Source organism: Urocitellus parryii, chromosome 1 (genome assembly GCF_045843805.1).
Source record: "Urocitellus parryii isolate mUroPar1 chromosome 1, mUroPar1.hap1, whole genome shotgun sequence".
NCBI lineage: Eukaryota > Metazoa > Chordata > Mammalia > Rodentia > Sciuridae > Urocitellus > Urocitellus parryii.
In genome coordinates this window covers 102,433,107-102,458,571 of record NC_135531.1, presented here as the reverse complement: position 1 = coordinate 102,458,571, position 25,465 = coordinate 102,433,107, and the positions used below count along the sequence as shown (strand labels likewise).

The 25,465-nt window shown below is 38.3% G+C and overlaps 1 protein-coding gene across 1 annotated transcript in view; it reads left to right on the top strand.

The window, feature by feature from the left end:
- Htr4 (5-hydroxytryptamine receptor 4) overlaps positions 1-25,465 on the top strand; it is a 102,575-nt gene that overhangs the window by 11,855 nt on the left and 65,255 nt on the right. The window contains exons 2-4 of the mRNA XM_077796847.1: positions 40-165; positions 1,391-1,591; positions 18,716-18,869. Of these exons, the coding sequence (XP_077652973.1) occupies positions 40-165; positions 1,391-1,591; positions 18,716-18,869 (481 nt within the window). The remainder of the gene's footprint in view (positions 1-39; positions 166-1,390; positions 1,592-18,715; positions 18,870-25,465) is intronic.

Below are 25,465 nucleotides of genomic sequence, written 5' to 3'. Positions count from 1 at the left end.
TCAGTCCCCAGCAATTCTTTGTGTTTTTGTGTCTTCCAGTTCCAAGGAGGGCTTTGGTTCATTGGAGAAGGTCTTGCTGCTCACGTTTCTCTCGGCAGTCATCCTGATGGCCATTCTGGGCAACCTGCTGGTGATGGTGGCTGTGTGCAGGGACAGGCAGCTCCGGTAAGCCACTCCAGGGGACCTCCTGGGGAAACAGGAGTGGAGTTCTGGAATCTCCCTGGAGAGCTGGGTCTCAACATTTTCATTGTAATTATGAAGGAAAAAGTTCACGTGAATAGTTTTTAAAAAACAGAGAAGGGAAGAGGGATGACACACAATCCTACAACTCAAACATCTCCAGTATAAGCACTGTGGTGTACCATCTGTTTCCCTGTCATGGCTTTTAGTAGTTGTGATCAGTGTATACACAATTGTGGAGAGCACATTGAATCTAAGCCCCTGACTTTACCAATGGTTCTGGGAAGAGGCAGTTGACTAATGATGGTTATAGGTTTAAACATGGATCTTCTTATGTTTTTACTTCATTATTCCCACCCATGCCTACAATTAGAATCACCTAAAATGCTTTTTTTTAAAAAAATGTTACTATGTGGTGTAATTATGTCCCATGAAATATTTTGGACATACTTATAAAAATATTATTAAGATCCACATTGAACTGGGGTTTTTATCTGAAAATATTTGTGGGGAGGGAGATAATAAGCAACCAAGGTTTATGAACTAATGGATCTGGGATGTAACCAGGAGCACCAAGATATATTGAAATGCAGTGTGTAGTTCTTGTGTGCGATTTGAAGTCAGAGCCACTGAGTCACCAGAGGGGACACATGACACAGTTCCTTTCTGAGCAAGGCCAGCACTGATCAATAATGATGTGAATGAGGTGTAAAAACACAATCCTGACTGGTGGTACAAATGTGAGACACACAAGAGTCAGTCTCAGGGTGGAAAACGTTCAAATTTGCTGTTTGTAAGGGGAACACCTTGCTGCGAGGGTCCCTGAGAATGCCCTGCTCGGGGCTAAAGTGAGGATGAGATGTAACTGGGCCAGTAATTGGAGAGAGGGAACCCATGCGAAGACCCTTGGAAGGGAGGATGCAAAGAGTGACCAGAAGGAAGAAGGAAAAAGAGGGCTTTGGACCTGAGATGGGTCTGAAGAAGTCAGAGAGGCCGGACCACTCAGGAACTTCTCAGCGTGTTACAGAAGAGCAGATGAGCACACAGAATCTCAGAATATGTTAAATGTGTGACTTCTTTCCTTTTCCTCCCTCCCTTCTCTCTCTCTCTCTCTCTCTCTCTCTCTCTCTCTCTCTCTCTCTCTCTCTCCCTCTCTCTCTCTCTCCCCCCACCCTTCTCTCTCATCTTCCTTATACTTTTTCACTCACAGGAAAATAAAAACTAATTATTTCATCGTATCTCTTGCCTTTGCGGATCTGCTGGTTTCGGTGCTGGTGATGCCCTTCGGTGCCATTGAGCTGGTTCAAGACATCTGGATTTATGGAGAGATGTTTTGTCTTGTGCGTACATCCCTAGATGTCCTACTCACAACAGCATCAATCTTTCACCTGTGCTGCATTTCCCTGGATAGGTAAGGGGAGAGCAGGGTGTCTCGTGAATCTTGGGGATGTCGGAAGTGACCTTGTGTATACTGGACAATGTCTTTTCTTCTTCTCTAACTTATTGCAAGAAATGAATCTCAGAAAGGCAAATTTGGTTATTCAATTATTCATTCAATTTACAGAGGACTCCATTTTAGACAGGCGGTTTCTAAGGTTCTGCAGATCTAGATATTAGAAAGACCTAGAACCTGCTGCAGGGAACTTACCAGATATCTAGATAGCAAAAGACACTAGCAGTCATGTTTACCCTATAGCTCTAAATTCTGTACTTATGGCATGAACAAAATTCTAAGGGAACCAATTGACAAGAATTAAGGCATCTTAATCAAGATCACCTTTAAGGAGTCAGGGGTAGGGTTTTGCCTTAGGTATGTATGTCAAGGTGTGGTTGGGCATTTTTGCTGGACATCATGAACATGTGCTTGCTTATCCTCCCCAGAGTGGCCACTGCACACAACTGTCAGTTCAAGGGGAAAAAAAGATTTCCCATTGTCCCTATCAGTGGAGTTTGATGGAGTAATTATTATTGCATGCCAAATGGTTTGGAGGACATTGATTCAAGGAAGCATTTTCCTGATAGATGAAAAAAATAACTGAGTCATCTACCCCTGTTGGGAGGTTATGCAGTATATTATTAGCATGCAGTGTATTATGTAATGCATAATCAAAATAAAATGAAAAAAGAAAAAAATAATTAATACATCTGCCTGATGGGCAGCTGAACCATTTCCAAATGATAGTGCCTTATATTTGAACTTGGTCATTCCCTAAACTACATCTATGTAGTAATATCTAGGCATGTGCATGTGATTTTGCAGTTTCATTACTAGAAAACTAAAGATAATAATAAAATTTCCAATAATTACCTGTTTTGGGTACCCAGGTCTAGAATTTCATTTCTATTGCATAATTTTGTTCTTTTTCTTCATATTTGACTTCAGGAGGTGTAATGATTTGCATCTCTGCCTTATTTGTTGGAGATTTTGTGTATTTATCACTTGTATCAGCACTTTTCGTTTTCCAATTCCTACTTATTTTTATTGAATAATAAAGGCAGAATGCAATTTAAAAGTCAGATGATTCCAGGAACATATGTTTCTAGTCATAGCTAAGGATTTAGTTTCCAAAAGAAAGTGTGGGGTGCAGATTCCATGCATTCCCCATCTTGGGATAGATCACTGTTTCTTTATTTGAAGACTAGGAAAAGTTGTTGGCCAAAATTATGGATTGTGGAATACCTAAAATATTTACCTTAAAACAGTAAAATCATAACCTTCCCAGAGAATTATACTGGTAGAGGGGGTGTTGCTAGGGACTGAAATCAGTACAGAGAACAGCAGATTCATCTGGTCTCAGGACATCTGCTCATTGATTGGAATGGGAAGCATACCGGCCTGCTCTGTTTAAATTGCTCACTCTTTTCTTCTGCTAAGAACATATAGTTGAAGGTGCCTAAGTTACATGCTTGCATAATGAAACTACACTGTATGGCTAGAGATAAAGAACAATGGTAAAATCAAACTGCCAGATCCCTCACCTGTCATAATTTGACACTGTGTTTATTTAATTTTACAACAGTTCAACTTTAGACAGTGAAAGACTTTTTAAAAGTCTTTGGCATATACCACATGAAAGTTTATAATACAGGAAGTAAACGTGAGAAATAAAAAATACATGGATATCTTGAAACCTGCATGTATGATTGATGCTGAAATGAACAGTAAGACTGAAAGTATTAGAGGAACATAGACAAGGTTGGGGGAACAGGATGGCTAGTGGTCACCTTGAGGATTGGGCAAAATCAAGGGTAAGACAATAAGCCATGGAGGAAGAAATGGGGGAAGTATGGGTCCACCTGGAGCAGAGTGTTCACTCCAGTAGGATATTAAGATGATGCCTCCCCTCACAGAACTTGCATTTGAATGGAGATATTGGCAAATAGACAGTAATTATGTAAATGTTTACTTAGATATTTTTCAAATGCAATTGAACAAAGTGATCGGCACATTCTCTTTGTGAGCACTGCTGCCAAAAATTCCATTTCTTTCTCTCATAGTGGACACTGAACACTCCAGTACCATAAGTGAGATGGGGTCAGATAGCTCTGTTTTGTTTTGCTTTTCTTTGGGAGCCTGGGAAACTTGTCATTTGTTTCCAGTGCTCCCTGTCCCAAGAGTGATACTCTCATCGGGCTGGAGGGTTTATCCTAAATATTGCAAGGCAGTGTTTTAACTTGGAAGAATATGGTTTTATCATCCAGTTCTTGCTGTGTGCCTCCTTGTCTGGCAACTGGGCAGGGCCTGGCTGTGGCAAAGCACACAAAGCAAGTGTCTCATTGAGGTGCGATGTCCTCGTTAGCCATGAGATTCTTGGCAAGACATCCTGTCTTCTAGGGTGACTGATGCAGGCTAGTACCTTTGGAAAGAACACTCACTTTGGGTTCCTAATTCCCTCCAAATGAGTCTCCTGGATCAAAGCAGAATGCAGAACTCTTTCAATATGACACAATGCCTTTCTCCAACTACTGTTCTCAGTCCATTGTTCTTCCTTGGCACCAGAGAATTGAATCCTGTTAATGAAAGCTTATCACCTTCTTAAAAATTATTTTCAAACCAAAACTAAAATAAATGCTTCAACAGTATGGATCATGAGAGGTCAAAAATGACATTAAAAACTTTATAGCGTAGTTGACGTTTTGAAATCTGAAGTTCTGTGGTTAATGAAAAACAGCCAAGTAGCTGTACTAGAACATTGTTTTAAAAGTGGAATACTGGGGCTGGGGTTGTGGCTCAGCAGTAGGGTGCTTGCCTAGCATGAGAAAGACCCTGGGTTTGATCCTCAGCACCATATAAAGTAAATAAATAAATTAAAGATATTGTATCCAATTACAACTAAAAAATAAATAAAACATTTTTTTAAAACAGGAGCTTATTTTAAAAAAGAAAAAATAAAAGTGGAATATAGTGAAGACATTAAAAATCATGAGAAATAGTGTGTATGGAAAGAGATAATAGGTGTGTCACGTGAGAAAAAGCAACTTTCAGACCTAAATGTTTAACATAATTCCACTTTTATAAAATAAATATATAGATGAACATTTAGGAGTAGTGGTGGGGGAAGGGAGTGAGGTGAGGGGAGAGAAAGAGAGATTGAGGGGGTGGGGAGAGGAAGGGGAATGAATTTCCACCAGAGCATTAAAAGATAAAGTTATGAGGGGTTGAGAGGAGGGCATGGTGTTGGCTACATTGGATGGTCAATGGCATTAGGGCTGACTCATTTTTTTTACTAATTTTTGAAATACACCTTTAAACTTCAATTTCCCCTTTGGTTGACCTTAACCTTCTCACATAAAAGTGCACCCAGACTGGACTTTAGCTGCAAGTGTTCCTGGGGTGTCACATTCCTCAATTCTTTGAGAACATTCTGACTTCAGTGCTGGGAGTCCCCTGTGAAGTCAGAGCAAGGCAAAGAGCACAGGATCTTCCTGGCTAATGTTTTCTCACAAAATACCCCCAAAATACTCCCTCTGAGGTTGCCCTTATTATCTCCTCTAAACAGATTTCCTTCTCATTCATTTTTGTTCACCCATCCCACAACTCACATTTGATCTAGTTCATCTCTTTTCTAATAGTCACAAATTAAAAAAAAAATCTTAACTCAAAATGACACCTGAGCATAACATGTGTAAAGATATCTTAGGTTTACAAGAACAACATAAAATGTCCCCAGTTCTCCCCCCTCACCTTCACAGCTGCATGCCCTGAGGTGACCACTGTAAATTGTAGCACTTCATGTGCAGTAAGTGGACTTGTTATGTGAGTATATTTCAAGTTTGTGTTTTAAGTAAGTTTTTAAAAAGGACTTTCTCTTGGATATATGCCAATGAATTGTGTGAAGAGAGTGTCCTTACCAACGTGCTTATCGGATGGCCTATCAGTAAGGCCTCTTTCAGCAACAAGTGACCGGAACTAAATTGTTTGGTTCACTCAACTGAAAAATCTGGCAGACATGGCTGTCTACAAAGAAGGAAGCAATGTCAACAGATTTCACTCTGTCTCCTCCTACTCTGTGTCTCCATCTTGCCTTCTCTGTCTTCCTCTCTGCTTCCTTATATCTATATCTTCTCTCTTTTTATCTGTCCTCTTTGTCCCCATTCTGTTTCTCAGCTCTGATTTCTGTTGGATTCATTTTCAAGCTGGATTCTTCCATTCGGAAAGCAAATAGCATAGGGAACATATCCAAAACCACTCTCGACACATAAATGCGTAGGACAAGAAACCTAAATGCTGTTTCTTAGGGAAGAACTTTGGTTGGCTTTGCTTGAGTCACACCTGCCATTTTTAGCCAGTCACCATGGTGTTGGGATGACACATTCTGATTACTGGGCAGAGGTGAGGCACCATGACTTTCAGCTGTACAAGCACATGACTTGGAAGATTGACAGTTCCCACCAGAAAGAGGGCTGTTGGGCAGACAGGAAGAGCAGATGCCAGCTTCTGTTAGGTGAGTGAAGTTCAAGAGAGATTTTTCTGGAGTCTCCACAACAAGACAGAGATGTGCCATCCCCAGGTTTGCTCTACATTAGACTAAATAGCCCTCGATCTTTCCACTGGCCTCATGTGCTATGTTTTTTCAGACTTAACCATTTTGATTCCCTCTCTTTGAACATGCTGCACTTTGTTCTATATTTAGAATCAAATGAAATTGCCTTTAAAAAATACTTTTCTTCATTGAGGATGCTGTTCTGTGTAAGCATTGCAAGATTTTCTTTGTGATTTGTTCAACTGAATCATCACTCTCTGGGCAGTCCAGAAACTTGATGTGCTTTATCTGCAAAATCCTCCACCAGGTTCTTCAGTCACAGATTTTCTTTAAAAACAGCTTTACTTATAAAATGTCTGATTCCGACTCCAAGGTTGCATATTTTATCCTGTGCTAGATGTGTGTCTACATTTCTTAATGTTCTCCCTGGAGTATAGCTCAATTTTGTAATGTATAAATGAAAAGTGTCAGTCATGGTGAACTCATATCACACAATGACATTTGTTTTCCCAATCGAATTGAGTATATTTCTGCAAGGAAAGCATATTAAAGTTTTCTTTTTCTCACACATTCTTTGCAGGCAGGTTCATGCTTTGTATGTAATAGTAGTATTTGTTGGATTGAATTTCGGGCCAGAGGATCTGAACTGGTATTTTTATATTCATTTCATCAAATATTTATGGAATGCTTACTAATTGCTAGGAGCACTTCTGGGCACTGCAAATATAGTGGTGAATGATTAAAAAAAAAAAGCTCTGAGCTGCAGAGCTTTTAGTCTAGTGAAGAATGCAGAAATAGGAAATAGGTAATTACAGTAAAATTACTGATCATTGAAATAGAATAAGTCAAAAAAGCTGGAGCATGCTGTCTCCACAGCAGGGAAGGCTTCTGAGGACGTGATACTGAAGCTGAGATCTGTGGATGATGTAGGTACCTGTAAGGGAAGGGGCAGGAGAGGGGTTGTTAGAGGAAGCAGCATGTGAAAAGATCCAGAAGGTTTTTCAGTGATACCTTATGAACTAAAGGCTAAATTCTTAGCTTGGTTTTCAGTGTTTTTCCCGATATGTCCTCAGTTTGCTTTTCCTACCTCACCTCCCACCCATGAATGAGCTATTATCTTCCCCTAAGTTGTGTCTCTTCATAACTCTGTGCCTTGAGTCCCTTTTCTTTTCCCGGTGAACATCACCCTAAATCAGTTACTCAGATAAGATGCGTCACCTTCTGCAATGACTGAACGGCTTCACTCTCAAGGACCTGTCTTTTCTCCCACTGAGCACCCTCGGAGCATTGAATATAAGCAGAGCATCTCAGTTTTGTTATTGGTTCCTTTGCCTGTCTCACCCCAGAGTATGAGCTCCTTGGGAGTTGGCCCATCTCATCCACTGCTGTGTTCTATTACAGGCACACAGTGGATGTTCCCAGAATGTTTGTCTGAGTGTGTAGAAGGCTCCGAAGTATGTCTTGTACTTGTTTGATATGACTTTAATATTAGTTTTTCTATATTTTTTTAATAAGGAAAGTGGTTGAGAAGAAAGCTTGGGGTGCTAGACTGCCTAGATTCCATCCTAGTTTGACCAGAGGTATAATCTTGGGAATGTACTTAAATTTTCAGGGTTCCACTTAATCTGTAAAATTGTATTCATTGGTAATATCCCACCAACACACACCTTTGTGAGGAATAAATAAATGAGGGTATGAAGAGCAAATAGACCAGTGCATAGCATCTAGCAGCCCTTCAACTAACATTAGCCACAAATATTGCTACATTATTGCTTTCCTTTCCAAATGCAGATTCTTAGAGACTGCTATGATGGCTCTTGCCTCACAGCTGAGTGTTAAGTCTTCCAGCCCTGGGAATCTCCTCTCTTTCCTTTAGAGAGCTCACCCATCTTATTTTTCAACTGTACTTTGCTCTTATTCTCTCCTTTAATTTTGCCTTACATTGGTCTCCAAAGTCTTATCTCTACCTGCCTGTTAAACATCTTGCCTTAAGCATCTTCCTGTTCTCTCAAATCCAATGCTCAAAGTGAAAATTTCCACTGTAAATTAATATCCTCTTCCACTTTGTGCATCAAACTGTATCTATTAGTCATCGTTTTGTCATTTAAATGCAATTCTTTGAGGTCATCTTTTACTTGTCCACCATGATCACACCGATGCCAAATAGCTGCTATATTCCCATAAATAACTTTTAGATACCATCTTCCTTCTTTTTATTCCTTTTTCCTATTTCTGAATTACCGCAAAAAGCTTTTTCATTATTATTTCTGAATATTATCTGATCTGCCAGGTTTATTCTTAAATATTCCTTTTTCCTGTGTCTTCAGAAAAAAAACAAATCCTTAAGCATTGCATAACATCTCTCCTATTCCTAGATGGAATTGTTATCCTCTGGCCTTGTCCCACTTCTCAGTATTAGAAGTACAGGGACTTTGGAAATTGTGTTTTAAGGCCCATTTCTACCATATCCTGGTTGTATGAACTTGAACAAATGTATTAAACTCTCTGATCCTCTGTTTCCACATGTTTGAAATGAGCGTGTTGAGAACTGCGTTGCAGAGTCATTGCAGGAATTTCCTAATCTGTGAAATTGTAGGGCACACTATGTGGTAGAAGACATTTCCTGCCTCATAGTGTGCCCTCAGTAAGTTGGTGGTATGTGTGCAGGAATAGTAGTAGTTGTAGCAACCGAGAATAAAATGAGCAATTGCAATACAATTAAAGAAATGCAGTGTCACAGACAAGGTCCTCCACTTAAACAGGGCAGAGATTGGGAACCAGTCACTGCTTTCAGGGCCAGAAAGGGTTTTCCAGGGCATGATACCACTGAACTCAGTCTGGGAGAATTATTGAGATAATCAGTCCGTATTTGCTGGCAGATTAATCAGTTCATAGGCTACAAAATATACCTCATTAACCCAGGTAAACCCCTGCCAAGGTGTTTTCAGATATTTGTGACAGATTATCCCTTTTCCTTTAGTAGTTGAAGAAGACACCTTTCGTAGCAGCTGATACTCCTCTTGCAAGTTCTCTTATCATGAATGTCCAGAAGAATATATAACAGAGAGGACACGGTCAACATTAAATCTGCAGATTGCACAGGGGATTGAGATTTCTGCAAATACCCCATCTCCACATCCTCCAGATCTCTAACAAAGTGACTCTCCTCCTGTCTCCCCAACCCTATGTTTTTTTTCCATCCTAGAACCCAAGGTTCTGCCTCTGCCCTTGGATACATTCTCAGCCCCCTTCCTGTCCCTGGCTCCTGGTGAGTGCCCCTGCTGACAGCTTGCCAAGCCTGGGGACCACAGGAAGAGGCCTTTAGTTCTCTCTTAAGCCTACTGCCGCTTTTCTGTATTTTCTACCTCCTCAGCGGGAAATAAAAAAAAAAAAAAAAAAAAAAAAAAAACACGAAAATATACTAAAAGCAAATACCAAGAGCAGAAAGGCCAGTTTCTTCATCCGGAGTCAGATCTGCCATAAAACATGCTGGGCTATTGCCTGGAGGGAGAACTGATGTCCAGCCAGTGAATCCCACCATTACCCAGGTGATATTTGACCTGCCAACCCCTGCTGGGTGATCCCTCATTATGTAACATCAACCTCCAAACTTAGAGACTTAACAACCGTGTATGCCTTTCATATCCTACACAAGCAACTCCTCTGCTCATAGCACTTCACCTTCAACTCATTTCACCTTTTCTTCCTTAGAATCCACTATTGGGAGAGATGTTAAACCAAGTAACATCAATTGTATTTGTTAGTGTGGAGACCCTAGTTCCAAAATGTATTTTGGAATGTAATTATAAAATACAATTTATAATATTTATAAAATAAATATGTATTTGTTGCATGTGTATGTGCAAATATATGTGTGGAGGGAGAGTGAGCAAGCCCTATGTGCTAGGCGCTTCCTGTGTTTTCAACTATAATTTGATCAATTCGCTCGCTAAGTGAATCAACAAGGTAGGAATAGTTCTCCCCACTTATAGATGATAATGTATCTTCGAGAGGTTAAGTGTCTGACCACAGAGTTAATAAGTAATTAAGTAAAGATATAGTTAGTTCCCAATTGCAAAGACACAAAGTTGACTGCTGAGATCGCTGACAGTTCTGAAAGTATAGGATTCCAAGTTGTTCTCCTTGCTTCTTCTGTCTTTTCCTGTAGTTGGGAGGGCAGGAAGTGAGGAGGTAGAATTTTCTTTAATTGCAGGAGTAGCAGGGAATGGATTAGTATAGAGCTTAAAATACTCAGCTGTCTTCTAAGAGTTGTCAAAGTAAATTGTGTCCCCAGAGACATTTAAAAGCAATTTGATCACACATTTGCACATGGCTATAGTTGGGGAAGCTGGTAGCTGATGTACAACAGGGATTTTAATGAAGTTTTACAAGCAATACTTTGAAATGTTTTGCATAAGAAATTACTTTGTAAATAACCTTGCTACAGTTTAGTAAATCCTGGCCATCTGGAAACTTACCTGTCATTTGAATATTCATTTTACTACTTTATAAAAGTTTTTTAGTTAAAGAAGAATGGAAAATGTCCCATGGTGAATAGACCTTATGGATTAATATGTTCTGAGATGAGACAATTGCTTTACCTGCTCAACACTGTCCATCTAGCCTGCAAATCAATATTTTCTTGAGAATTTGTCGTAATTCAGCTAATTTTGACAGACAGTAGTGTTTATTGAGATGGACATTTTCTAGTTCAAATAATATTTTTAACTCCTTCTAACCTAGCATTCAAAACTACTAAGATAGTGGGCTTTGGAGTATTGTCCCCAATCCACCAGCAGAAGCCTTACCTGCGAGCATATCAGAAGTGCAAATTCTTGAACCTTGCTCCAGACTTATGAGCAATCTGTATTTCAACAAACCCTCCAAATGATTCTAATACACAAGAAGCTTTGAGAGCCTCTGCTCCAAGACCTGCCCAGCCTGTTTATGTTTAATGCCTTAAAACCCCTATGATCCAGCTCACTTATACTCTGTTTATATAGTATGTGGACATATGAGTATGTGTGTGTATGTGTATATATATATATATATATATAGATATATACATACATATATAGATATATACACTATATAGATACACACACAGCTTATATTTGTTATATTTTTATGTGCATATTACATCATATATATATCATATGTAAATTATATCATATATATAATTTCATTATCCAGGCCTTTCTGCTGCCTATAGCACCTGGATTTCACTTTCTCCTCTACCATTGTTTTCAAGTCTCTAAAAATGCAATTTAAAAGACATGTAGCTATGTAGACTTGACTTGTTCTATCTCTAGATCATGAGTTTGAAGACAACTTCACCAACTTAGTGAGACCCTATGTCAAAAAGAAAAAAAAAATAAAGCCTGGGGATATGGCTCAGTGGTTAAGTGCCTCTCAGTTCAATCCCCAGTACCCAGACCGCCCCCACCCCCTGAAAAAAGTTGTGATGGTATGGTGTATGGTGGAAGGCGATCTTGTAATCTTTTCTGTAGGATTCCCCAGAGTATTGTGCTCCTCTTATGGCACCCCACTCCTTTTTTTTTGTTCTTCCTTTATTTTTTAATTTTTTAAAATCTTTTATTGATTTTATTTTTTTAAAATACAAAACAGTGGAATGCATTACAATTCTTATTACACATATAGAGCACAATTTTTCATATCTATATATAAAGTATGTTCATGACAATTCATGCCTTTATACATGTATTTTGGGTTTTTTTGCATTATAATTCTTAATACACATATATACCACAATTTTTCATATCTCTGTTTATATGACACCCAATTCAAGTCTTCATACATGTACTTTGGATAATGATGTCCATCACATTCCACCATCCTTGCTAATCCCCTGCCCCTCCCTTTTCCTCCCACCCCTCTTCCCTATCTGGAGTTCATCTATTCCTCCCATGCTCCCCCTCCCTACCCTACTATGAGTCAGCCTCCTTATATCAGAGAAAACATTTGGCATTTGGTTTTTTTTTTTTTTTTTTTTTTTTTTGGATTGGCTAACTTCACTTAGCATTATCTTCTCCAACACCTGCAAAAAAAAAATTTACCTGCAAATGCCATGCCATGATTTTGTTCTTTTTTAATGCTGAGTAAAATTCCATTGTGTATATATGCCACATTTTTTATTCATTCATCCACTGAAGGGCATCTAGGTTGGCTCCACAATTTAGCTGTTGTGAATTGTGCTGCTATAAACATGATGTGGCTGTGTCCCCCACTCTTAAGAGATAATGATATGTTATAGAACAGAAAGGATATGGAATGTTTACTAATGTGAAAATCACCTCATCTAAACCAGTGATTCTCAATTCTCAGTCCCAGCCCTATTGACCTATAGACCCGATAATTCTTTGTGATGGGGAACTTCCTTGTGCAGTATGGACTATTTAGTAATATATCCCTGAGCTCTACCCACTGGGTACCAGTGGTATCTACTTCCCAGTTGTGATAACAGAAAACTGTTTCCATAGATTGCCAAATATCTCCTGAAAAGCAAAATACTTTAGTTGAAAGCAACTAGGAATATTTTTACCAGCAGAGAGTAAGACTTTAGAGGAATGTAAATGTTCTCTTCAGATGGCTTTAAGACAAACATGTAGAAAAACAATTACAGATAAATTTTAAATTAAACCAGAGGGTAAATTGGAAGTTACATAAATTCAATATTAGAGGTAATTTTCTTAACTTTCAGGACACCTAAAGTTTAGAGTATACCGCGATAGGACTTGGTGAATTCCCAGTCTCTAGCAAATTTACGCAAGCTTGGATATACCCTTCATATTTGTAGAATTTGGTATTTCATAATTCTGAGCATCCTTTAAGTCCTGATTTTTTTGTTTGTGTTATTTTTAGAGTAACTTTTTCAATAATTAAATCTCTTGAGGATTTGGGAGAGACAGAGGAATGAAGTGACAGAGGTTTTGTTCTGGTCCTTGAGGCGGACTGCCTGGGCCCAGAGCCAGATTGACTCTTTTTACTTCTGAGATCTTGGAAACATTCCTGACCCTTCTATTTCCATTTCCTCATCTGTGAAATGGATGCAATTACAGTACCTCCCTCAAAAGGAATTATGAGGATTGAATAAGACAACAGGAGAGCCTTTGGTAAAGAAATCAGTAGTAGCTATGATTTATTAACTCAGCCAGTGTGCTTTGGCCGATCTCCTAAACCTTGCAAATTTGACTAGCAACTTCTGTCTAGTTGTGGTGTGGGTGTTGTAGGGGAAGTTCATGATGGGACATTTTTGTTTGTATTGTTAATAACAAGGTCAATGGGAAGACAAATATAGAAATTAAAAAGCAAACACAATGAATAAAAAAATATTATTCAATTTCTATCTAGACCTTGTTCTGTCAGTAAATATTAGTACTTTAAGGAAGCTCCCTTAGTCAGCTAATACTAAGACTCGGTTTTTATAAATTATTTTATCCAGTGGTGTTCGTGTTCACATACTTAATTCCAGTTCTCAAGTGAACCTTTTCTAGATCCTTTGCTTTAGAGCAAAGATAGGAAAGATATGAGGAAAAATATTGAGAGGATTTGAAGTGGCTTATTTAACATTGCTGTCTCAAAGGTGTCAAAGCTTTGGTAAAAATCTTGAACACTTAAGTGGATGTATAATTTGAGCTTCAGATAAAAGCCTAATATTTTATATTCCATGCCCTAAAAATCATATTTATTGTAAGAGAAATAGGGTGTAGATGTAGAGAAAAATTCAAGTAAAATGTATCTAGACATGATTGCATATTTTACAGCAATCATAATTTGGCCAACCTAATTTAAATTTAAATAAGATTCTTGTCTCCCTTTTAATCATTGCAGATTTTTAAAGACAGAGATAAAGGATTTCCCCCCCCCTTTTTTTTTGTTAACCTACCCCAGATCATGCAAGAATAATTTTCTAAACTGTCTGGGTGAATGGACACTTCTGTTCTGTATCTCACCTGAGTTCCCTATGAAAGGAACTCTCTAGGCAACTTTATTGCAGGCATTCATTGTCCAGAGAACTGATTGCATGTATAAATGTATAGGGGATTGGTAAACTGAACTCTATATCCATAGCATGCCCTTCAAAGTTGAATTGAAAAGAAAACATATCACCACTTCTTATTTCTCTGTAGCAAGAGCTCCTAGTAATGTAGATAATGCAAATTGAAACAGAACAACTTAGCAGAATACTGAGATCTCATTGTTCGTGGAATGTTTATTATGCCACAGGAATCAGCAATAACCTTGGCCAAGCTAGACTTAGAAACGTCTTTCATGGGCTGAGGCTGTAGCTCAGTGACGGAGTGCTTGCTTTGCACATGTAAGGCACTGGGTTCCGTCCTCAGCACGCATAAAAATAAACACACAAAACAAAGGCATGCTGTCCATCTACAACTATAAAATTTTCTTTTTTAAAAAGAAAAGGCTTTCACAAAAATGTTATGACCACCAGTATAATCATATCTTCTAAAGTTCTCTTCTGTAAATTCCATGTAAATGTGAACATTCTTTGAAATCAAAATAATCTCCTCAAGTAAGATATCTTCCCCAAACCCACTTACTTTCTTGCAAGATATTTAATTTAATTTTTTCTTGAAGTTTTGGGTCTTGGTGACTTTGGAGGTCCATCCACAATTTCTCAAGTCTGCTCTTTTCTCAGTATCTTGGTACCTGGTTTCAAACCTCAAAGGTCATAAATAACACAACAACAAAAAAAGGCACCTGTTCTTCATTTATTCCTCTGTTGCTTCTTTGGGGTGGTAGTTGAAGGATAACCTCAGCTATCATCTGGAAGTGTCTTGAATGAAACAAGAACTTGTTTGAAGATATGAAGGACATATCTGGCATCCAAAGCCATCCGCACTCCTCTGTATGAGGCAGGGCCTGGGGTTGCAAGCAACAGACTGTCTTTCAACAATGGTGCTTGTGAAAGTTGTCACAACAAGGGTCCACAAAACAGATGGTTTAAAATAACAGAAATCCATTCTCTCTCACAGTTCTAGGGCCTTGAAGTCTGCAGTGAAGTTGCACCAAGGCCATGTTCCCTCTGAAAACTTTAGGGGAGGACTCTTCCTTATTTCTCCCTAACTTCTAGCATCCACATTTGGTATCTCTTGGGTTGTTGATGTATCACTCTGCATCACTCTGGTCTTCTTGCTTCACAGGGCTATCTTCCTTCTGTGTATAACAGTGTTCATGTCCAAATTTTTCTTTCAAGGACAGTGTCAGTGGAATTTGATCAGGGCTTACCCGAATGACCTTCTTTTGACATCCTCTGTAAGGATTCTATCTCCAAATAAGGTCACATTGCCAGGTACTGAGGGTTGGGACTTCAACATGTTTTTTGAGGCAGGGAGAACACAATTCAATCCATAACACCAGTTTAAGCAAAATGGAATTTATGGATAAGATATGAAATTGTTTATTTAATTGATAAAAGGAGAAAAGAATGAGAGCTGAGAAGATGCAGGACCATAGCTGCCCAAAGATCCAATGGGCAGGAGCTAATCCCCAGCCCTGCCCAGAGGCTGCTGTGGAATGGGGCCACACCACTGGCTTCCCATCTTTGTCATCTCCGTGACACTGAGTCCCAGAAGATGGTCCGATTGGGTTGCTCCTTAGGTAGAAAAGTCAGAATCCCATTACTATTCCCAGTAATACTGCAAAGGAAAAGAGTTAATTCCTAAAGGATTTGAGATACTATTACCAAGAGCAAAGAGAAAGAATATTAAGTAGACCCCCCCAACACACACACACACCCCAAGCAGGAAATGAGGCAAGGGGCAAATTTACAAAAAAAAAAAAAAAAAAAAAAAAGGCATCTTTTTTTATCTATTCTAAATCTGTCATTAATTCTATGTTAATAATAAACCTCTAATGACTGTTAATGTCACCATTTAGAAAAGTCAGCTACCCAGCTACATTTGCCTTTCTTATAATAAGAATATAAAGGGAATTCTAGCTCATCATGATTCTTTCCATTACCGAATGGTCTTTAATTCTATTTTGTGACCATGTCAGTTTTGCAATGGAAAACCTGAGCTCCTGAACAAGCCCCTCTCCCATTCTTTTCTCCGTTGTTCAGGATCTCTGGTCTCAATCAGCACACCCCACATGACTTGCTGGCCAGGTAACACTTCCTGCAGGATGTAGTCAGCAGTTCCTTGAGACCTTAGAGGGAAGGATAGACTTTGTCCCTCCTGGCTCCAGAAAGACCCAATTCTCCTGCTCAAACTCTGGGCTCTTTCTAATCCACCCTCTCTCCCCACCCATCCTACCACCACCTCTTCAAAGAATATAGCCATTGTTATATTAGTTATGCTTTGAATTTTAAAAAAAAAGAGAGGCGGGAAAAATTAACAAAGTGAACTGCATAAGATTAGGGGCATGTAGGGGTGGCTTATTATTAAACAGTGCAAAAATCTTACAGAAAAGGCTTCGTCTCTAGCCTGTCTTTTTGTACTTATTTTACGACTCTTCCAAAGAGAAGTAGTTGATCTCCCACAGTCTTGTGCATGTTGGCAAATTCCTTGCCATGCCTGGGCATAGAAGGGATGGTCTCTCAGGGTGAAATATCATGTAGAGGCATAATATCTGGGAGATAAAGATGAGGGCTCTTCATGAAGCAGATTGTACCTGTACCTGGAAATAGGAAGAAAGTGCTGTAGAAAGGACGTGGATTCAATAAAGGGTAAGCAGTGAGTCCCAGGAGGATAGGGGTTCTCAATCAATATGTAGAAAATGATGGAGGAGAAAATATTTGGAATTTTACATTCTTGGCATCAGAAAAACAATTAAATTGGCTGTCCCGGAAGTAATGCATGTGAATTCTGTTCATGACTCATGGGCCCAAACCAGTCACTTGGTTCCCCCAACTTAAGGCCAGGAAGTGCATGTGCCCCTAGGAAAGACATAGAACATACTTAGCAAACAACAGCAATGACTCCTGTGGTCAAATGCAGACTCCAGGTGGCTCCAACAGGCTCTGATTCAGAAGACTCTTGAGCTCTGCAATTAAAAAAGGCCTCCTCAGGTGAATTCTGATGCAGGGTGAGGAAGGGAGAATAGAGAGGAATCCCTGGACCACAGTTTAAAGAATGCAGACATAGAATACCTCCTCAGTGCAGGCAGGTGATAAGAAGAAGGCAACAATAACTAAACTGTGGAAGCAACCTAGATGCCCTTCAATAGATGAATGGATAAAGAAACCATGGCATATATACACAATGGAATATTATTCAGCGGTAGAGCACTCGCCTGGCATGTGCTAGGCCCTGGGTTTGATCCTAAACACCACATAAAAATGAATAAACAAAATAAAGGTTTGTGTACAACTAAAAAAAATTTTAAAAGAGAATAAAATTATGGCAGGTAAATGGATGGAGTTGGAGAATATCATGCTAAGCAAAGTAAGCCAATCCCTAAAACCACAAAGGCCATGTCAGGCATGGTAACACATGCCTGTAATCCCAGTGGCTTGGGAGGCCAAGGCAGGAGGATAGTGAGTTCAAAGCCAGCCTCAGCAACAGCAAGATGCTAAGCAACTCACTAAGACACTGTCTCCAAATAAAATACAAAATAGGGCTGGGGATGTGGCTCAGTGGTCTACTGCCCCTGAGTTTAATTCCCAGTACTCAACAAAACAAAACAAAAAACCCAAAGGTTGAATGTTTTCTCTGATAAGTGGATGCTGATCAGTAGTAGGGGAGGGTGTGTGGATAAAATGGGCAAAGGAAAGGGAGAGGAGGGGAAGGGCATGGGTACGGGAAAGATGGTGGAATGAGTGAACATCATTATCCTAGGTACATGTATGACTGCACATATGGTGCGACTCTGCATCATGCACAACCAGAGAAATGAAAAGTTGTGCTCCATTTGTGTACAAAGACTAGAAATGCATTATGCTGTCATGTACAACTAATTAGAACAAATACAAAAAAAAATTTAAAAAAACAATGAAGGGAACAAATCTGACATAGGACAAAGCCTGGATGGGCCCCTCCAATTGTAACCAGAGAAGCTACGATGCCTGGACTTGCAGCCCAGATGGCTGGGCAGAAGCTCCTAAATGCCCAGGCATTTTGAAACTGTGCCTGAAACTGAGAAGACCCTCAGATGTGTCAGACATCTCCAGATAATGGGTTATCAAGAGGGATGTGGAGCCACTCCAGGTGACCGTTTTCAGATGAGATCTAAAGTATATTTTTATGAACACTGGCCATATGTTAACATATATTATCACATAATTACTTATTTTATTTTCTCTGTTCTTTTCTCCTCCCTTTTTCCCTTCCTGTACTGTCTACTGTTTCCTTTATCTCCCATTATTCTCCTTCCTTCCTTCCTTCCTTCCTATCTTTCTTTTTCTTTCTTTCTTATTTTTATTCTTTGCTTCTGTCTCCAATTCTTCTCGTCTACTATTTCCCCTTCTCTACACCCCTCTCTTCCCCTCCCTCTGTCCCCTCTTCTCTCATCTATTCTTCTCCCTACTCCTTCCCTTGCCCATGGCCCCATCCCCTCCATTGTCTCCCCAGGTATTATGCCATCTGCTGCCAGCCTTTGGTTTACAGGAACAAGATGACCCCTCTGCGCATCGCATTAATGCTGGGAGGCTGCTGGGTCATCCCCATGTTTATCTCTTTCCTCCCTATAATGCAAGGCTGGAATAACATTGGCATAGTTGATTTGGTGAGTATCCACACAAACCCCACAGGTTTACCATCTGATCAAGTTTGCTTGGAATTTTCAATCAATAATACTAAGCTGGGTGAATGCTCAAAGGAAGAATCTGACAGTAGCCTCAGGGACAGTTTGTTTAAAAGCTAACATTTTTGAATGCTTACCGACTGAGTCTCCTCGACTCAACTTTAGTCATGGTCTTCTGAATTTTCTTCACAACTAGTCCTCCAATTTTAGTCTTCATATCCATATTCACATTGCTGTTTTAGCAAGAATCTTGTTAAGTTGATTTAGCCAGAACCCTCTGCCCTCAATACTGGTCAGGTCCTTCATCCTCCATCATCCATAAGTGACATGTGATCAGCCTGGCCTGGCTTCAGGAAGAATCCTGTTATGTTGGTTTAGTTAGGATCTCCTCTACCACTGATATTTCCTCTTAGAGATTTTTCCATCCAATGATTCTCACCCACCATGCTTCTTGGCTATAAAATCCAACTTTTCCTTGATATGTAGGTGGAGCCCAATCTCTCTCTTCTACTGCACAACTTGATCATGGTGGTTACTGTTGCACTTTCATACCCTAAAATACAGGTATTTTTGGTGATACCTGTATTTATAACAGCCCTAAAGCATAGTGCTAAAGTGCTGTCTAGTGTTCCCAAGTGCATGAGCACTGTGATGTGAATTATAGGAAAATATGCGTGTGTTAGGTAAACTTCATTCAGGCGATTTATTTATTTATTTATTTTTGGTACTGAGGATTGACTCCCAAGTACTCTACCATTAAGCTACATCCTCCCTGCCTTTTTTAAAAAGTTTGTTCTTTTTAGAAATACATTACAATAGGGTGTATTTTGACATATTATACATACATGGAGTGTAATTTATTCTAATTAGGATCTCATTCTTGTCCCAATTTTTGAGACAAAATCTCACTAAATTGTCAAGGCTGCCCTCAGATGTGCAATCCTCCTGCCTCAGCCTCCCAAGTAGCTGGGATTATAGGCATGTGCCACCATGCCAAATGCCTTAGCACTGTAACAATATCATGAATAATCTTTTCTTTAACCTTACTATATGCTAAACAGCACACTACTTTACATATAATCCTAACAACGTTGTTTTGGAAATAGTATAATTTTTTCTCCTCTTACAGATAACAAAACCTAGGCTTACAAGGTTAAGTAGCCCTCTCAATGCTGCACAAATTGCAACTAGTGGAACAGAAATTCAAGGCTTAGCAGTCAGATCCCTGGGTTTGTCATATGTTCAGAAAAGTCTTTGTCCCACTTCACATTGAGAGTCTATATGGCCTCCACTGACCTGAAGAGGATATTTCATCTGGATGGAGGCTGCCAGGAAATGAAAAGAGCCTTGGGGCAGAAGTTGAGAGCACTAAACCCTGAGCCCAGCTCCGTCACTGTTCTCAGTGGGAAATAGTGTTTGCTAGGTATAGGAGGACATGCGACCTGTGTGCCAGGCATTTCCCAGCCCTTGTTTATGGATTTCCCATAGAAACAGAATCAATTGTGTGTGTATGTGTGTGTGTGTGTGTGTGTGTGTGTGTGTGTGTGTGTAAATAGATAGAAACAGTAGAGAGAAACACAGAAAAAGATTTATGATAAAGAATTTGTTCCTGTGGTTATGGAGGTTGACAAGTCTCAAGATCCATAGTTAGCAAGTTGGTGATCCAGGAAAGCCAATGCTTCAGTTCAAGATCTAAGACAGGAAAAAAAAAATTATGTCCCAGCGTGAAAGCAATAAGGTAGCAGGAGGTTCCTCTTATTCAGCCTTTCTGTTGTATTCAGGCCTTCAACAAATTGCATCGGACTGTATGAGGCTTCACGTTGGGGAGGACTATCTGCTTTATTCAGTCAACCGTTTCCAATGGAAATCTCAAGCCCAAAATATCCTCATAGCCAGAATGATATTTTACCAAATGTCTAGGTACTCTGTGACCAGTCAAGTTGACACACAAAATGAACCATCTCACTGTGCCTGGATGCTCTTTAAGAGGCCAGTGTCTCTGATGCACCAAAATCCTAATGAAAATCAAAATCCATAGTATTCATCAACAGGGATATCTATCTCCTCAGGAAGTTTTCAGGCAATCAATTTCAAATCAGTTTTGGGATTCCTTTTAATGAAGGATGGGGAATAGAGAGGACAGATTGAGGGTGAGCTCCAGCTCCACAGGACCCGTGGGAGAGGGAACTGCCCCTTCCTCTCTCTACCCCATTCTTAGCTCCTAGTCCTGCCCTTTTCTTTGTCCATGAAAATACACCCATATCAAGGCCTGGACCAGGATTTTCATGTGGTGTGTCAGAATCAGAGTGCTTGGGCTTCTGAAAGAAATACTAGAGGCAGGAAAGTAGAGAAGTAGAAAGAGGATTCAAACAGGAAGAGCATGAGAGTATTTTCTAGTATCCCAATCCAGTTCTGTCAGACTGTGAGTTTTATCATTTTTGGAGAAATGAAATCCAATTTTCCAAAAAATATTGATATTCCAATAATAAAAACAATAGCAGCCAACAAAAGGTGAGTATGTGCTGTGTATCAAAGCCCATGTTAATCACCATTCTTGGGAATCTCACTTGTGCCTCACAACACCACTATGAAGAAGACACTATTACTGTCCTCGTTTTATAGATCAGGAAATTGAGGCTCAGTGAGGTTAAGTTATTAACCAAAGTCACTGGTAAGAATTGCTGGTGACTATATCTGAGCCCAGGCTTACTGCATTCTAGAGTCTATGCTATTAATTTTTCTGCAACATTTATTCCCTAGTGGAGAAGACCTTTGGAGCATATGCTTTTTGTTCATGGGGAATTTTTGTGAGGGATCAGCATTTTTACTATCTGATGAGGAAGTTCCAAGGGAAATAATTTGGGAAGTGTTTTTTCATTCACGGGAATGAGATAGAGGCACCCCCTATTTACTTCACCTAATCAGTTAAGGGGGCATCTATTTTCTATTAATATGCTTTATATTTATATCTCTCCACTCATTTGCACATTGAACCTGCTAAAAGATCCCAATACATATACAACTCATTGTTATTTATAGTAATTACATTTTATAAAGTCACTACATACACTGAATTAGGAAGTGCTAAATCTTTGTTCCCAGGGGAAACAGAGGGTTAGATTTCAGCAAGTCACATTTTCATCAACCAATCAATACTCAGCCTTATCTTCCCTTTATATTTATTTAAAGACACCAATTTAATTCATATAGTTGATTTATTAACATTGAGCTGATGGCTAAGGCACTATAAGTCATGCCTGAATGAAGTTTACCTAACACATGCATGTTTTTCGATAATTCACATCACAGTGTTCATGCACTTGGGAACACTAGACAGCAATTTAGCTTTAGGGCCATTATAAATACAGAAATCACCAAAAATGCCCCATATGAAAATGCAAAATATGTGGCAGTAAAGAGCAAAAAGAACACTTGAGAAGTGGAATGAGAAGATAGAACATTGCTGTTTGACTTCAACTGGGAACATGGCTATCAGGCACTCAGATTCTACACTGTTCTGTGCACAAGTGTGTCTGAAAATGAAACACCATAAGAATTGATCTTTGGAGGCTACAAATAAATTTTAGTGAGCAGGTAAATTTACAAATATGTAATCCATTAATAATGAACAAGTATACTCACATGTTTAAATCTGCACATACATACATAGAGAGAATGCCCAGGGCAGGAACCTACTCCAAGGACTTACTTTGCTCAGTTGACTCACCTGTTCTTTTAAAGGTAGACTTGTCTTAAAATCTCCACTTTATCCCCAAATTGTACAAGTCTGCAACCACACCAACTCAATGCAGTTATTTATATAATGTAAAAGAAGCTCCCTAAAAATTTAAAGCCACTAAAAATTCACATATTAATAACTTAGACTGTTTCTCCACTATGTTCCTAAACCTAGACCCTACTTAGTAATATTATTTGAGTTTTTTCATCACTAACATTTATTAAACATTTTAGGCAATATACTAATTTTTTACATGTTAATTTTATCTAATCAACACATGTTAATATTCATTTTTAAAAGGAAACCTCATGACTTTGAAATCCAAGTTCACAATATATAATCTGAGTTCACAATACATACCCTATTTGCTCATTTTTCTATTCAGGCAACAGTAATTGAATGCTGACTATATTCTATAGAAAACTGCAAAGTCAGTGGTGAAAAACATTTCAACTCTTATGGCACTTCACATCTAGTGAGGAGAAACTAATATATATATCAGGGGTTAAATTTTATTTAAAACAAAATTAAGTAAAAAAATGATGAGTTATAGGAAGATGCTATTATTTTGCATGTGAAATTTACCTCTAAGAAACAAAGACCCTTACAAGAGTATTCAAAGGAACAAACAGTAAGGAAGAAAACAGAGATAAATTTCTTGGAAGCCAAATTAATAACACATTAAAATTAAGAAAGGAGAATTAGGTTCCTGCATACAATGGAAACTATCATAATTATAAAACTGAATAAAAGACACTACATTATTACCTTAGATTTAAGTAGAGGGAAGTTGAAGGGAGGGGAGGATATGGAAATAAGAAGGATACTAGAATGAACAGACATTACTTCCTTATGTACATATATGACTGCATACCAATGTGATTCTACAACATGTACTGTCAGAAAAATGGGAAATTATACCCCATCTATGTATGATATTTCAAAATGCATAAATGTATTCTACAGTCATGTATAACTAATTAAAACAAATTTTAAAATATGACAATAAAATGAAACACTGTTTGAAGGCATTGGAAAGTAACCAAGGCAAATGAGACTTGAGTAGCTATTATTCCAAATAGAAAAAGAAAATTTTATCAAAAAAGTCTTTGATTCATGAATAGAGAGAGAGAGAGATAGAAGCTAAATGGAAAGCAAGAGCCTTGCGCTTATAATTGTCTCTCTAAACTGGGAGAATATTTTGGAGATTAAAGGTGCCAATTTACCTGAGATTTGAGTGACTGAAGTTCTAGAGAGGTGAAAGCTTCAGAGAGATAAATGTGAATTTTTAGTACACATTTTTTCTTGAATTATCTGCTACTCCTAAATAAAGAACCAAAAACAAAGAACAGAAAAATGCAACATTACATTTTCATAGACAATCTAGATAGTGGAGCTATTACATAAGAACTTTCAGTAACTGCAGTTAATATAGGTAAACAGAAAAGGAGAAATATGGAGAACTTTACTGGAAGACTAGAATTTATAAGAAATACAGAAAGAGGCAAAAAGAAAGGACAGAAGGAAGGAAGAAAGGAAAGAAAGGAAAATATAAATTAATTTTGGAACTAAGAAATATAGTGAATGAAGAGTGATGAATTTAATAGTAGATAAAACACAGATGAATGTACCTAATCTAAACTGGAGTGTAGGTGTGTAGAAACCTCCAGATTGAGGAACAATTATGTCACACACACACACACACACACACACACACACACACACACATACACACACACACACAGAGATATTCTCCAGAAGAACAGAGAACAGAAATAATATTCAAAAAAAAGTGGTTAAGACTTTTTCAAAACAGACAAAAAGCATCAGTCACAGATTCAAGAATTTTCATGAACCTCAGTAGGTTAAGTTAAAAAAGAGAAAACTATCTAGAAGATACATATTTTCAAATTCTGAAAATTGAAGATGAAAGAATAAACCTCAAAGCAATTAAAGAAAAAAATATAAATTAATTTTAAAGGGAAGTTAAGACTTACAGCTGACCCTGCAATGAATTGATGGCAATGAGAAGGCAATGTAATGACATCTAAAAATGATGAAAAAATCTGCAATATAGAATTCTATATCCAATGAGAGTACTCTTCAAAACTTAAGATGAACTAAAGACATTTTCAAGCAAGCAAAAACAGGGAAATTTTCAGGAGCAAAATATTTTTTAGTCAAAAAATAAAGCAACAACAATAAAGGAAACCTATACAAATATGTCACATAACAGGAAAAATGCAGAAGTAGGTAGAATAAAAGAGTATTGAAAGTTCAGGCAACACTAATATTAATGTTTTGTGACTTTTAAAAGCATACATAGAATTAAAATACATGAAAACAATACTATAAAAGGCAGGAATTGGGTAGGAAAATTGAAGTAAGGAGCTTACAATCTTTGCATCAGCAAGGACATGGTAAATGTATTACGTAGAATGAATTAAATTGTAACATCTAAAACAAAGATAGTGAAAGAATATATAACCATAACCTAATAGAGGGAGGAATATCATGGTGATATCATAAAAATTGATTATTCCAAAAATAACACAAGAGATAAATACAAAACAGTAAGAGAGTACACTTGATCTAAGTCAATCTGTGATTATAGTAAATATTAATGAAAAAACTCTTCAAAGAAAACCTGCTAAAAGATAAAAATTTTTAGACTGAATCAAAGCAGAATACATATATATGCTACATGAAGAGATGTCCATTACATGTAAAGTGACAGAAAGGTTGAAATAAAATGTTGGGAAAATACATGCCATACAAATACTAATGAAAGATGTGGTATAGCCCTACTGTTTGTGATAAAATTTAAAGTAAGTAGCAT